The 15,809-nt window shown below is 36.7% G+C and overlaps 1 protein-coding gene across 3 annotated transcripts in view; it reads left to right on the plus strand.

Annotated features, from left to right (window-relative positions):
- Positions 1–290: 290 nt before the first annotated feature.
- Tmem242 (transmembrane protein 242) overlaps positions 291–15,809 on the plus strand; it is a 33,761-nt gene continuing 18,242 nt past the window's right edge. The window contains exons 1-4 of one of the 3 annotated variants that reach the window (XM_087193425.1): positions 291–670; positions 1,169–1,269; positions 6,945–7,082; positions 15,684–15,804. In XM_087193425.1, coding sequence (XP_087049551.1) covers positions 583–670; positions 1,169–1,269; positions 6,945–7,082; positions 15,684–15,770 — 414 coding nt within the window. In that variant the 5' untranslated portion in view covers positions 291–582 and the 3' untranslated portion in view covers positions 15,771–15,804. The remainder of the gene's footprint in view (positions 671–1,168; positions 1,270–6,944; positions 7,083–15,683; positions 15,805–15,809) is intronic. The other 2 variants (XM_021237965.2, XM_004856837.4) reach the window with 2 other exon arrangements.

The following is a 15,809-nucleotide window of genomic DNA, read 5'->3' on the forward strand; positions in this document are numbered from 1 at the left end:
AAGCAAGGGGAAGCCGGGCGTCCCCGCAGTGCTGTTAGGGGGCGCTCTTCCAGAACAAAGCCTCTCACCCCAAGGGACGCTGGTTTCGAAATTCCTCAGAAAAGTACAAAGACTGAGCCCTGCTTTTTAGAACTGTGGGATATTTGCGCAGGGCAAAACTTTGGACCCAGTGTAATGCTGATGAGGAAACTGAGCTCTAGGGTCTCAATCCAGGCTTGGACTAGGTTCCTAGCTCAATCTGCGACCTCTCACTGCCTCCTACAGTCAGGACTGGGTATTCTTTCAAGTAGATAAAATTATGAAGGTCCCGCAGTCACCATCTTGGAGAAGGCGAGTAAATCCTGCCTGGGAGACCGCCTTCGAAGACACTGCCCCTGGCACTGAGCTAGGGACACTGCTGGCAGCCGCTTCATCCTCCCGGCCCGGGGCGGCGGCGGAGAGGGGATTTGCTGACAGTGGCTGGACTGCGAACCAGTCTTCGGGTTGCACAAGGGGAGGCAGCCGCGGAACCTTTCTCCTCCGCCTCTCTCTGGCTTCCACCCGGACCCAGTTGGTGCCGGACGCAGTTGTGGGGACTTAAGTATGGAGTCACCGGGCTCTGGGTCTGGAGGGTCCTCCTCTTCCTTCGAGGCTTCGGGGTCCACGGACGACCGGCTTTTCCTGGTGAAAGGTGTGGTGTGGTGAGGTGCGGTGTCTGGGCTAGCTCACTTGGTGCCCTGGACTGCGTTGGAATGGCATTCCTAAACAGCCCGTCTGAGAGCCCTTAGAACTGGTGGGGTCAGTCTCTTGCCAGGGGCAAGTCTCCCCCGGCACTGGGGCAAATCCAACGAGCTCCTCTCCCGTGCATGGTGTATTCCCCCAGCCTCTCTGCAGTTTCTCTCCTGCTCTGGCTTTTCTAATTGTCATGATCTCACTTCTCATCTCCGGGAGAAACTTCGAGCCACTGTCTCGGGGGAGAGGGAAGAGCCTGCGCCAATTCTCAAGTGAGAACTATGCCTCAGAATGACCTCAGGAGCCGCGCTGGTTTCAGTCTCTCTCACTTAACTTTGGCAAGAATTGCTTAGCCATAACTTCTCGAATTTCAAAAGTAATTTTGAATGTAATGTAAAAGATGTCTATGACTTGTGTACATCTTTGTAACTTATCCCTTCTTCCTCAAACTTGGCAGGTGGAATTTTCCTTGGTTCTGTTGCTGCAGCTGGGATGCTAGCCGGATTTGTTACAACATTATCACTGGCTAAAAAGAAAAGTCCTGAATGGTTCAATAAGGTTTGTAACACTGAAATCCATTCATAGGATTGTTATTATTTACAATAAAGGCAGCTTTTTGGATAAGAAAAGTCAAGAAAATGTTGATGGCTTTTCTTATAGCTTTAAGAAGTAAACTGCATACATCTCATGCATTCAAGAAGTGCACAAATTAATTGATAATTTTTTTTCTTTTAAAAAGAAATACGTGCTTTCTTAAATTTGAGCAGAACAAGACTTCAAAAGCATATCTTGTACATTTCCTACTCGAGGCATGACTTTAAATCTAAATGTAGGTAAGAGGCCCCAATTTTTATATACCAGTTATCATTTAGCAAGAGAAAATAACGCCAGTTAAACTCTTGATACTAACTGCAAGAGGCATCTATTGCAGAGATGTTAAAATGTTGAAATAAAGTTCATCTTAGTATCAATGAAAACTATGTCAGCTCCTTGAACATAGGGAACATACAGGCACTGCTATAGTCCCAATTCCCAGAAAAGTACCTGATGTATAATAGGTCCTATGGTGAATTGACTATAATCTACTTACAGCAGAAAATTCTTACTCCATGAGCAAGATTGAGCAGTTATTCTCATGTTTTGTACTTCATTTACCTGGTTAATAAGAAATTTCCTTCATGTTTACTTGTAGTTACTTGTTCTTATCTTTTGTCCTGTCTCTCTCCTCCCATCCCATTTGGCTTATTTATTCATTACTTCCTTGCGTCAACAAATACTTACTTGGAATCTTTTGTGTGTCAGGCACTGTAAAGAAATGAGTAAAGAAATGAACAGTACCTCTGCCCCCCAGGAACCAAAGTGTCTAGTGTGGTGCACACATCCTAAATATTCACATAACTATATTCTTACAGATGGATATATGCTGCGGAAGAAGAATATTATGTGAAAATCATAAATCAGTTGATTTTCCTTTCCACTTACCTTTAATAATCATACTTAAGCCTTATGAATCATGTAATGACTGAGAGACTACATTTAAAATGCATTTGGATTCCCTCTGAATACTCTCAGGGCTTACCTAGAGCCACCCAAATCACTGCTGTGAACTTTGTGGATCATTTTCTCCCTATAGTATAAGATATTTCAATATTTTTATGCATCGATTTAAAAAGAAGAATCTGCAGCAGATTGACTACAGGAGATATGGAAATCCAGCCATCTTTTATTACGTTAGACATTTAAAAGACGAGCAAAAATGTAAAACTGCACATTTTTTGAAAATAGTTATTTTTCATAAAAACAGGTTTATATTAATCTATAATTGATTTACTATTTTAAAATGAACAAATAAAATGTGAATTTCTTATTTTTATTTTCTAAGTAAATATTGATAAAATGTAATCCACATAACTGAAAACCTTTGGGGTCCAAGTATAAAAGGCTGTTGAGACCAGAAAATTTGAGAACCACTCTCCTGGATAGTTTAATATATTATGTAAGTTTCTGCCTCTCTCTGGGAAATATGGAATTAGAACATCTTATCCAGACTCTGAAAAGTAAATTGATTTGTAGAAGAACTCAGGTTCTGGAGGACACAGTTCAGGAATTACACTGAACAAACACCAGTTTAAGAATGTCACTTTGGCAGTATACTGAAAAGTCATGACTTGGAGGTCTTCTTTAACATTCACGGTAGTAATTATAATACCTAACATCTGACTGCTTACCATCTGCTAGCTACTTTTCTAAGAGCTTTATTCAACCACCACACAGCCGTATGAGACACTGATACTATACGTTATTCATACCTAAGAACAGAAAACTGAAGCACACATGGATTAATCTATTTGTTTAAAGTGGAACTCTCTCCATCTTTGTTTTTTTTCTGGATAATAAATGATAACCACTTTTAGCAATATTGTTACTTAAGTAAACTGTCCTCTAGCCTGAGAATCTTAAGTATTCATTACAACACAGATTCAAACTGGAGCACAAAACGACTTTAAAATGACCAATTTTTCAGTGGGAGGCTGCCTGCATTGCTTCTTTTCTGGAAGATAATCATCTCCTTAGTGTCTTAATTTTATTATCTTATGTAAGTCTTATGCTAGACAGCTGGGAGTTGAAAAGCAATAGTAAGGGCTCAGTGAACATACATTTTTCTTTGTAATTCTTTGAATAAACAAAAAGAGGAAGGTGCAAATTAAGGTGGCTAAAGAATTCACTCCCAAGCTTCTTTGATTAAAATAGACCAGTATTTTTTTAAACTGATACTTTTTACACATCAGTTGCAAAAAATGATTGTGAGACCAAATGAGATGAGTGAAAATTATGTGTATATATGTCTATTTGGTTAGAATAAATGAAGAAAATACAGAATGTATGAGAAATTAATACTAAACTGTATTAACAAAGTTTACTTATCTAAAGTACTTTAATTCAGTGTCTCAGCTTAATACTGTGTCATGGCAGAACTTCATCAAATAACTGAGTTATTTCAAGACCTGTTTATCTAAACAATAGATGAAAAGAGCAAGCTGTCATTCATCTTTTTGATATAATTTCTGAGAAATTAATAAAAAATCTTTTAAATATATTGGATATGTTATAAAAAGTTATTTCTGTGATGTAAACAGCAAAATATTTTATTAGGTAAGAATGCTTTATAGGGGAAATGACTAGATTGAACATTCAATTTAAAAATCCATTTGACTTAAATAAAATTAATCCCAGAATTATACTGAAAAAAGCTAAAAATGTGAAATTTAGTAGTTTTGCAGTAGTCCTTAAGAATGAACAATTTGCACTTTGAAGTTTGTAGTTCCTACATACAGTATGTGAATAATAGATTAATTCTTGTCATCTCTTTTCTCAAAAGGTGCTGATAAAAGTTAGAAGATAAGGGATACTAGTGTCCTTAGACATAGAGGTATTATAAATATGAAGTTTTCATTTATAAAAGAATCTTTTATCTTTGGGTACAAAGTATCATAACTGCAGTGTAATTTGTTAAATTCCACTTCCAAATACATGTACTTTAATTTTAATTTTAAAAAATAAAAAAGTAAAAAATAAAATAAAAAGTAATGTGGCAGTGAGGGAAGTATAGATTTTATTATATGTGTGTGTGTTAGCATTATTTATATATACATAAATGTAAGTATAAATGGTAGCAGGTGTGGCTATATTAAAGATCTTTTAAAGCAAGATTATTTTTGACAAGTCAGTCTTTTCCTGCAGCAAGTCAGCCAACATTCATTTTGAAAAATTTGAATAGAGGTTATGAATGACATTTTTCCCCAGAGGAAAACTTTGTGATTAGACTTTTTAAAACTTAAGGATCAATTTTAACATCAATTTTTAACATCAACTTTCCACTAAAATTTATTTTTTAAAGCATGTAGACTAATTTGTTAATTATAGCTAATTTTCATTTCATCTCAGTTTATGAGACTGATATTGCACAGATAATGATATGTACACTTTTTTTTAAAAGAATCTAAGTTAGGTAAAATGAAAACTTTATTGTAATGTGTCATTATGGGTTATTTTCATACATAGTCACTTTGAAAACTTGATTTAGTGAAACAAACATGGGTTTATATAGAGAGTAAAAATATATATGCCTAGATAAATTCTGTCCTTTCTAGGGAAATAATAGATTTTTTTTTTTGTTAAATTCTTTTATTGGTACATTTTAGGTATACAACACAATTACATTTCTCATTGGGAACTGTACCTTTACATAATGCATCTTGGTTCTTATTTTTTCCCCATTGCTAGCCCTCCCTTCATCCCCTCCACTCTTCCCTATTTACAAAGACTTTATTTCCATTTTTTCCATTTCTCATCATTTTTCCTTTCCCTTCTTTCCTTTCCCCTGCCCCTCCCACTACCCCTACCCCTTTGGACCTTTTCTTCCTATTTTGCATTATCAATTATTCATTCAAATCATTGGTACATTTTAGGTATACAATATAATGACATTCATCATTGGAAATTTGCACCTTTACATAGTCTCTCTTGGTTCTTGTTTTTCACCCTTGCCCAGCCCTCCCTCGAACCCCTCCATTCCTCCCTATTTACAAAGATTTTGTTCCTGTTTTTCCATTTTCTCATATTAATCCCATTCCCTTCTGTCCTTTCCCCTACCCCTCCCACTTCCTTCCCCTTTGCCCCTTTTCTTCCTATTTCACATTACCTGTTATACATTTTAGTCCTTATTTACACTTTCAGTTTCTCACACCAGAGAAACTATTCGGTATTTACACATGTGTGTCCTATTTATTTCACTTAAGAGTATCACCTCAATGTACATCCACTTAGCTATAAATGTCTCTAATTTCTCATTTTTTATAGCTGAGTAGTACTCCATTTATAAAAAACCCCACATTTTCTTTATCCAGTCTCCAGTTGATGGGCATTTGGGCTGTTTCCAAGTTTTAGCTGTTATAAATTGGGCTGCTATGAACATGGGTGCACATATATCACTGTGGTATGATTCTTTTAATTCTTTGGGGAAGATACCCAGCAGGGGAATAGCTGGGCCAAATGGCACTTCTAGTCCTAGTTCTTTGAGGTATCTCCATACTGATTTCCACAGTGGTTGCACCAGTCTACACCCCCACTAGCAGTAGAGCAGTGTTCCTCTTTCCCCACAGCCCCACCAGCATTTGTTATTGGTGGATTTCTTGATAGCAGCCATTATTTCTGGAGTGAGGTGGAATCTCAGCGTTGTTTTCATTTCTAAAAGAAAATATAGGCCAAAGCATTTAACTGACCCTGGTAAAATAATATTGGTTAGTGCCACTGTTTCTGGATGAAAACTCAGGGTAATTAAAAGTCAGCTGATTTATGTGAAATGTGTGGTATTTGGGGAATCATGCTGAAATTAAACCAACATAGGAAAAGAGTAAGAAGGTATTTTATGTCATAGAAAGTGACTAAAGAAAGATCTCTTGATGATCTGGTTAGGTCTAAGGTATATCCATAAAAAGTGTCAGTCAGCAGATACTGAGTACCTGCTAGGTCTAGCCATGATGCTGGGTATGGGGATGCAGATCAACAAACCAGAAGCTTTCTTTGCACTGGGAATAGTACTCACTGTTATAAAGCAGGCTTACTGGGCACTGTGGCACATGACTCTTAATTTCAGCTATTCAGGATCATGAGGCAGGAGGATCTCAAGCTTGGGGCCAACCTGAGCAATTTAGCAAGACCCTGTTTCAAAATTAAAAACAAAAAAGATGAGTAGAGTGCTGCTCAGTGATAGAGAACCCCTCTCAAAAAAAAATAGAGGAAAAGCTTGTGCTATGAAATAGGGTGAGCATTATAAAGAAAACTGTCTACAAAGGAAAAGGACTTCAGTAAATGGAAATTTCCAGATGGAAGACAGGATGTTAAAGATTTGCTATTTCTTATCAGATTAGCTAATCAGTGTTCTAATGCAAATGCAAGTGCAAATGAATGAGGCTTGGAGAAATCTTGTTGAAATGTTCTAAGATTTTCCTGGAAAATTTAACAGGCATAGTGCCTTACATATTCATATCTGTGGTCAGAGAAGTCACGAGATTATTAAGTAGCAGAGCTACTATTTGATCTTGGGCTCCTCTTGCCTCCCAGTGTTTCATGTTGTTTATGCAGAGAGTACTGCAATTCTTTCCAAACACTCTTAGCATGTTTATCCTTTTCAGAAGGATTGTTTTAGCCAAGTCTTTCTGTCTTCATTGCAGGGCAGTATGGCCACGGCTGCCTTACCAGAGAGTGGGTCTTCTCTTGCCTTGCGAGCGCTGGGCTGGGGCTCACTTTATGCCTGGTGTGGAGTTGGTGTGATCAGCTTCGCAGTCTGGAAAGCTTTAGGAGTTCACACTGTAAGTAACTGCAGTCTTGTAATTAGCATCTGGCTGTTTCTTCTACTTTCTGTTGTCTAAATTTTTTCTGGTTTTCAAATTTGCATATATTTTGGTCTCTGTCTTGAAAATTAATGACAGAATGTTGCTAAATTCTTACCAGTATCTAGGCAGCTTCTCATTACTAGTAAATAATAAATAACTAATACAAGTTTTTCAAATATAATGAATGACTAATTCATAGCTAATATTCATTCTATGTAAATTGATGTTAGCTACTTATTTATTAAAATTATTAATTTGGAACAACTTTCTATGCTGTTTGACATCCACATATGTAAATACCCTTGTAAAATAGTTAAAATATTTTTAAATGAATATTTAAATTATTAATATGTTATTTACATGTTATTAGAAAAAAATCTTAACCTAAATATGCATACATTATGTCTATTATTTATATATGTGAATATATAAAATTTATACCCCAAACTAAAAATCTATACATTAAGGATAATCAGTTTCTTTCTTCTTCTTTTAAAATAACTTGTAGGAAGTTCTGTGGACCAGGCTCTTCATGACAAATGAGAATGGGTGGTAATTTGTAATAGGTAGCAATGGTGAAATTGATTAAAAGAAGATTCTGGATATATTTCGCAGTTGAAGTCAGCAAGGATTTGTTATACACTGGATGTGGAGTAGAAGAGAAAGTGAAGTCAAGGATGTCTCTAATGTTTGGCCTGAACAACTAGAAAATGAATGCAGACCAGTGTGGGAGGAGGTATTGAGGGTAACATCAGGGACTCCATCTGGGACTTGTGAGTTTGAGATATTTGTTAGATAGCCACATGGAGAGTCAAATGTAAATTTCATCAGTATGTGGATAGTGCTCAAAGCCGTGAGATCAGATGAACTCAGCAAAGCAGTGAAGACAGAAGAGGTCTGAAGAAAGAGCCCTTGAGTACTCCTAAGGTTTAAAGATTGGAGTGTGAGGAAAAAGTAGCAAAGATTTCCCTACCAGTGAGGAAGGGAAGGCAAAATGGGGCTTGGATGACAGGAATAGAAAACATTTCAAGGAAAAACGATTGACTGTGTTGCATGCTGGTGAGAAGTTACATACCATGAGCGCTGAATAGTCCCTGAGTGTAGCACTGTGGTGGTCATTGGTGAGATGGTGGTGGGAAGTCTGAGTGGGATGGATTCAAAAGAGATTAGAGGAGAAAGATTGGAGGCAATATGTACAGAAAAATCTAAAGTTTTGCTGTAAAGTAAAAGAAAGAAACGGGGTCATATCCAGAAAGGAGGAAAGGGTCTAGAGTTATTTTTTGTTTTTAGTAGGCATGTATATGATAATGGAAGTGATGCAGTAGAGGCATGTATATGATAATGGAAGTGATTCAGCAGAGAGAAACTGAGAGAGAAAGTGGAGGGATTGCTGGAGCAACCTTATAAACATTATTGAGCTTTTCACATTTAATCATAACTAAACATGGGGATTATTGCACTTTTTACTCAAAATACACTGATAGACAAAATATAGTGCTTCTCTTCTGATCTGACCAACCTTTAGTTTTAAAGTAGCTTTGCTAGGTAGTCAGTAACAATAAACTAGAAATTAACTTAGAAAACCTATGATTGGAGGATTTTTGATGACTTGCTGTTACCTCAATTTTTCTTGCATTTCTTGCATTGTACCAGACACTTTAGACACAGCAGACTATTTACTTTTCATGGTAACAATATAGCAGATAGTAATAACTCCCATTTTATAAGTGAGGCATTTGGAGCTTTGGGACTCAGAGAGATAATTCACTTGCCTAAGATCATGTAATTTGTAACTGGCAGAGTCAAGATTTGAACCCAGGTATGAATCTTTAGGAGCTAGCTTTTTTTAACCTTACCACCATTAGCTAAGATGGACATAAAGATGTAGGTGGAAGGGTTTAGGATCAGGAGAGGAATTTGATTGTGACATGATCCATACATTTCTTGATAACTCACTAAGTTTTTCTGAATATCTTCAATGAGGGCCTCATCTCTTGGCATGGTGTTTAATGTAAGTCTGGTATAGGACTGGCTATTGTTTTCTCATAAAAGAGAAGACCTTGTTTTAAGCTATCTGCAGTAGAAAAATGCTTAGTTTATAGTGGTACATGAAAGATAAGAATCCATAGCTATACATACATATAATAGAACAGGTATCTGAAAATAAGTGAAAAACTGGGAGGAAAGGTATCTGATAGAAATATCTGAATGAATTATGGGTGAGTTATTTTACTTTCCCTTATTTCTTAAAAGTATTGCTTTAACAGTAATATATTTTTTTTAATTGTGCAAGATTTTATTTTTATTAATTTATACTGAAAATAAAGCACAGCTGCCTAGGAGTTCATGGAATTTCTTTGACTACATTTAAAATCCACTTGGGGGCCATACAAACACTTAGTAATAAAGTCATTAAGCTGCTCATTTCTGTGGAAACAACAGCCTGTTACCACTTTACATTGACTGGATAGAATTGGTAGGTGATGTTTCCAGTGTTTCAGGTGTTTAGTACTATGGGTCATAAAATGAGTAAAAATTTAAGGTATGGAAATGTGAATAGTTTTTAATTTATAAGTGTCATAAAAATCAATCTAAATGTTCATAGACCAACAAAATTAGGTTATTGTACGCTTGAGAATTTAGCTTTGTAGGCTGGACTATGCTATTTTAGTTTCTAGAACATGAACTTTGTTTTATGACACTAATAAGAGGATTATTACCTAAATAAAATATTTTGGGGAGAAAAAATATTTTATAATTGGGACTACTGAATATAAGAATATGTGGAATCCTTTAACAAGAAAGAGAACACAAATACTCTTTGTACATAGGTTGTTAGGCATATCAGTTTGATCTGAACATCAGAGAAGTCTCACAGAAAATGAGCCCACTGATGCCTTTCCAAGGACACATCTTTTAAAGGCAGTAATGTTTATTAACTTGGTGGTTTGTTCATTGAGAAGTCATTTGTTGGCCTACCCTGAACCTGGCACTGGGGCTAAGACAGGGCTCCCCAGTAGGCTGTTCTTGTCTAAGTCCTTACCTATACCCTTTCCTAGCAAATTCTTGTTGTTTTATTTTGTTTTGTTTCAGTATCAGGGTTCGAACTCAGGACCTTGTGCTTGCCAGGCAGGCAGGGCACCACTGAGCTAAATCCCTGGCCCAAAGCTTTTTTGTTTCTTTTCCTAGCAGATTCTTAATGACACTATTCTGAGCCTTACAGAGAGCAGTATATGATGTTTCAGCTCTGCATTTAGAAAGATCCTACATTTACAATTTTTATGGTGAACTTGTATCACTAAATACTGCCATTTTGGGGAAAGTGTCAGTTTTCTGTGACCAAGAGTAACAATCTTAGAAAATGATGAGCAGAAATAGTTCAAGTCTATGCACCTAATAAATAGGTGAGATGCTTATTTCTAGATAAATGCAGGTATCAAAATCGACTCCAGTGTCAAATAATTGTCAGTAGCTACCCTGTATTGTATTGAATTTCTGCTATAAACCCTATTTCCCCCCAAAAGGGTGCCATCTGTTGGCTGGCCTTGAGCAGCTTGACAAAAGGACCTTTATTTCCTGTTTTAATTCACAGCTACATCTGCTGGCCTAAAAGAGAACATGTTATGAATGCTTAAATCAGAACTCTGCAGTTTCTTAAAAGTATTTTTGTTTTAGTCTTTCTTTATCCATAATTGTTATGAAATTTTATTTCACAGAGAATACATATAATGCATTAAAAGAAATATACATTTATGTTTTATACAGTGGTCTGTCATTTATTCAGAGGTTGTAAAGAAGGGCTAATGGAAGCTATCTCATTAGGTGACCAAAGCACTAAGTTTGCCCAGGAGTGACAGTGGTATCCTCGCTACCTGTGTAGAAATCAGCACAGTTTCAACCCTGACCAGTCTTTGGGCAGCAAGTACAACTTGCATGTTCTTTATGGGCTCATTGATTACTTTGAATTATGGTTTTATTATCTGAATATGTTTAAGATAGCATTAATTTTGTCACAGTAACATGTAAAAAAAATGAAAAAAGTGTGCCTTTCCTGTGGGTTCATCATACCCTAAATCAGCTGTGCATGTGACTGACTGCCCACTAAGGGCAGGTGAGTAAACACCAAGGCAGTATGATAGATTGTTTTATTGGGGCAGGTAGTTCAGAGAGAGTAGTAGTTCAGATAAGTCCTTTAAGTTGCCACAGTAATTCCCTAACTATAAAAAAGAAACAAGCTATGTCTTTTATAGTTAATTCATACATTGCTTAAGAGCAGTGACTTTTTAATTTTCTTACCTTTTATTATTTACTGAATTATTTATTGATTATTATTTATTGGTTGAGGGGATTCTGGAGAAATTTAGCTTGTTTATGGCTAGGGTACCTTATCTTTTTTATAAGTAGAAAGGCCAGATATCTCAACATTTACTGATTGATATGATTAGGGAGTATGTTCCCTGCCTGTGGTCCTGTGTACTATGTTCATCTGTGAGGAGGTTGTCATCTCAAAGGACTGGCTGAGAACCACTGCTACTCTACTGTGGCTTGTATAGAATGTAATTGCTTGGTGTAGTAAGAATTTATACATAATGAACAGCTGTTGACCTCAGAAGCTGAAACCTCATTCACTATTTAAAAACCCATGAATGAAAATGTTCAAAGTCACTTTAAGTTACTTTAAATTATCTAGATATTTAAATTTAAAAGTTGGGCCAGGGATTTAGCTCAGTGGTTTCGCTGCCTGCTGCGCAAGCACAAGGACCCGAGTTCGATCCCCAGTACCAAAACAAAACAAAAAAAAAGGGCCGGGGATTTAGCTCAGTGGTTCTGCCGCCTGCCTCACAAGTGCAAGAACCCAAGTTCGATCCCCGGTACCAAAAAAAATAAAAAATAAATTTAAAAGTTAATGTATAAATGTAGTTTTTTGATTTGTTACTTTTTACCATAGAATGAGATATTTGTCTTTATATACATCACTATAACAAAATGCCTGAGATGTTTAATTTCTAAAAGAAAAGATTATTTAGCTCATAGTTTTAGAGGTCCCAGTCCATGAACAAGTGGCCCCATTGCCTTAGGCCTTTGGTGGGTTGCTGGATGGTGATGTCAGGGGTGCATTGGTGGAGGAAAACTGCTTATATCACAAGCCAGGGAGCAAAGAGAAAAACTAGACAGGCCAGGATCCCCAAATCTCTCAGGGGCATGTACTAGGACCTCCCATAATGCCTGCCTCTCAGAGTTTCTACCACCTCCTGATAGAGCCACTATGAGAACCAGGGTTTAACATAAATGTTGGGGGTGGGGTAGTCAAGATCCAAACTATAGTACATGTGTTAGTGTTTATTTTCAAAGAAAATATTTAGGACTATCTTTTTTTTTTTTTTACAGTTTTTTAATTTATTTTTTATTAAATTCTTTTATTGGTACATTTTAGATACACAACACAATTACGTTTCTCATTGGGAATTGTACCTTTACATAATGCATCTTGGTTCTTATTTTTTCCCCATTCCTAGCCCTCCCTTCACCCCCTCCACCCTTCCCTATTTACAAACACTTTATTTCCATTTCTCATCATTTTTCCTTTCCCTTCTTTCCTTTTTTTAAAGGATGAATTTTTATTGTAAAAGCATATACTCATTTTTTTTAAAAAATCAATGTAAAGTACAAAAAGAAAACAAAATCAGAAATTACACTGAATTGCAATCACTAATCGGAGTAGGAACATCCTTTCAGACCTATTCTGTAGGTCTTAGGTATATAGAATTGTACAGAAATGTTATGTGCTGGATATACTATTCTGGAAACTTTTTCATTGAACAGTCACAGGGAAATCTTACAGCAAAGTATATAAATCTCCATCACTCTTAATGACTACATGGTACTCCACTGCATAATTATAATCTACTTAATCAGTCTCCTGCCAATGGGACTAATTTTTCACTATTAAACACCATAGTGAATCCATAGGCATACATCTTTTTACACTTTTCTTGGTTGAGAATTTGTCCTAAAGACAGGAGATGTTACTGTTGAATCTGTGTGTTTTTAAAATGTTTTTGATATCTGTTGCTAAATGGCCTTCCAGAAAAAGTTTATCAATACTGACAGCACATACATGTTTCTATTAGTGGCTTCTAGTATGCTGAAACTTTTACCAATCTGATAGATGGGAAGTCATCTGCTTTTTAAAACAATACTTCCTCTGAGTCTCTGCTGCTGTGAAGACTTTACGGAAATAATTTGTGATTAGAGTTCTGCAAACCTCTCCAGGCCCAATCCTGCCTCCCCATCCGTTTATAGAGATATTGCTGCTTTCTTCAGAACCCAGGACTCCTTTTCTTTTCTTTTCTTTTCTTTTTTTAATTACTTAAATTCTTTTATTGGTACATTTTAGGTGTACAACACATTTACATTTCTCATTGGGAATTGTACCTTTACATGATGCATCTTGGTTCTTATTTTTTCCCCATTCCTAGCCCACCCTTCCCTATTTACAAACACTTTATTTCCATTTTTTCCATTTCTCAGCATTTTTCCTTTCCCTTCTTTCCTTTCCCCTGCCCCTCCCACTCCCCCTTCCCCTTTGCCCCTTTTCTTCCTATTTCACATTATCTATTATACATTTTAGTCCTTATATACACTTTCAGTTTTTCACACGGGAGAAACTATTTGGTATTTATACATGTGTGTCCTATTTATTTCACTTAAGAGTGTTGCCTCAATGTGCATCCATTTAGCTATAAATGTCTCTAATTTCTCATTCTTTATGGCTGAGTAGTACTCCATTTTATAAAAACCCCACATTTTCTTTATCCAGTCTCCAGTTGATGGGCATTTGGGCTGTTTCCAAGTTTTAGCTATTATAAATTGGGCTGCTATGAACATGGGTGCACATATATCACTGTGGTATGATTCTTTTAATTCTTTGGGGAAGATACCCAGCAGGGGAATAGCTGGGCCAAATGGGACTTCTAGTCCTAGTTCTTTGAGGTATCTCAAAGAATTTGATTTCCACAGTGGTTGCACCAGTCTACACCCCCACTAGCAGTAGAGCAGTGTTCCTCTTTCCCCACAGCCCCGCCAGCATTTGTTATTGGTTGATTTCATGATAGCAGCCATTCTTTCTGGAGTGAAATGGAATCTCAGAGTTGTTTTCATTTGCATCTCTCGAATGACCAGTGATGTTGGACATTTTTTCATGTTTATTTGCTATTTCTGGTTCTTTGTCTGAGAAATGTCTGTTCATTTCAGATGCCCATTTTTGGATTGGGTCTTTAAATTTGGGAGGTCTGATCTTTTTAAGTTCTTTATAGATTCGAGATAGTAGACCTTTGTCTGAGGGACAGCTGGCGAAAATTTTTTCTCACATTGTGGATTGTCTCTTCACACTGCTGGTGGTTTCTCTTGCTGTTCAGAAGCTTTTTAGTAAGAAGAGATCCCACTTGTTAATTGTTTGTGCTAGTTCACGAGCAACTGAGGTTGTGTTCATAAAATCTTTTCCTATACCAACGTCTTCAAGAGTTCTCCCTAACCTCTGTTCCAGCCAGTTCGGTGTTTCTGTTTTAATATTTAGATCTTTAATCCATTTTGATTTTAGTTGAGTGCATGGTGAGAGATATATAGGTCTAGTTTTAGTCTTTGGCAAGTTGAAACCCAATTTCTCCAGCGCCATTTATTAAAGAGGCTATCTTTCCTCCAGTGAGGGTGTTTGGCTCCTTTGTCAAGGATGAGGTGGCTGAGTGTGTCTGGAGTTGTTTCTACATCTTGTAATCTGTTTCACTGGTCCTCAGGTCTGTTTCTTTGCCAGTAGCATGCAGTTTTTATCACAGTAGCTTTGTAGAATAGTTTCAAGTTGGGGGTTGTAATACCCCCTGCCATGTCTCTGTTACCTAGAATTGCTTTTGCTATTCCGGGTCTCTTCTTGTTCCAAATAAATTTTTGTATTGTTTTCTCAAGGTCCATGAAGTATGCTGCTGGGATTTCAGTTGGAATTGGATTGAATCTATATAGCAGTTTTGGAAGTATGACCATTTTCACTATATTAATCCTTCCTACCCAGGAGCAAGGGATGTCTTTCCATTTTCTGATACCATCTTCAATCTCAGAGAGAGATTTTTAAAGGAAGTAATAGTATATCTTTCTTGTAGGATAATGTTGGATGCACTCTTACAAGATTTCTTTTTCTCCAGTACTTTTTTGTAGTTGTTCCTGCTAGGTATGGTTTTTATGTTAATATTCAGGCTCAGCTCTTAACCCTATGACTAACATAAGATCTTTTGCTAATTACAATCAAATTTCTGTCTTTGAGTTCTTGGTAAATATTTACCAATATTCCAGTGAATCTTTTATTAGCACATTTATTCCTACACTACTTTTATTTATTAATTTATTTTTTTTTTGAGACAGGATCAATTTCAGTTCAAGCTAGCCTTGAACTCACTATGTAGCCCAGCCTAGCCTTGAACTCACTGTGATCCTCCTGCCTCAGCTAGCCAAGTGCTGGGATTATAGGTGTGTGCCACCACACCTGGCTTTACTTATTAATTTTATTTATTTATTTATTTTTGGTACCAGGGGTCGAACTCAGGACCTTGCACTTGGGAGGCAGGCGCCAGAACCACTGAGCTAAATCCCTGGCCCCAACTTATTAATTTTAAATGAAGTAGCATTATGGAGTGACTGCTAGATCCCATATGTAAG

The sequence above is a fragment of the Heterocephalus glaber genome, unplaced genomic scaffold, assembly GCF_053883595.1.
Source record: "Heterocephalus glaber isolate CG9 unplaced genomic scaffold, H.glaber_assembly_v1.0 deba00001592, whole genome shotgun sequence".
Lineage (NCBI taxonomy): Eukaryota > Metazoa > Chordata > Mammalia > Rodentia > Bathyergidae > Heterocephalus > Heterocephalus glaber.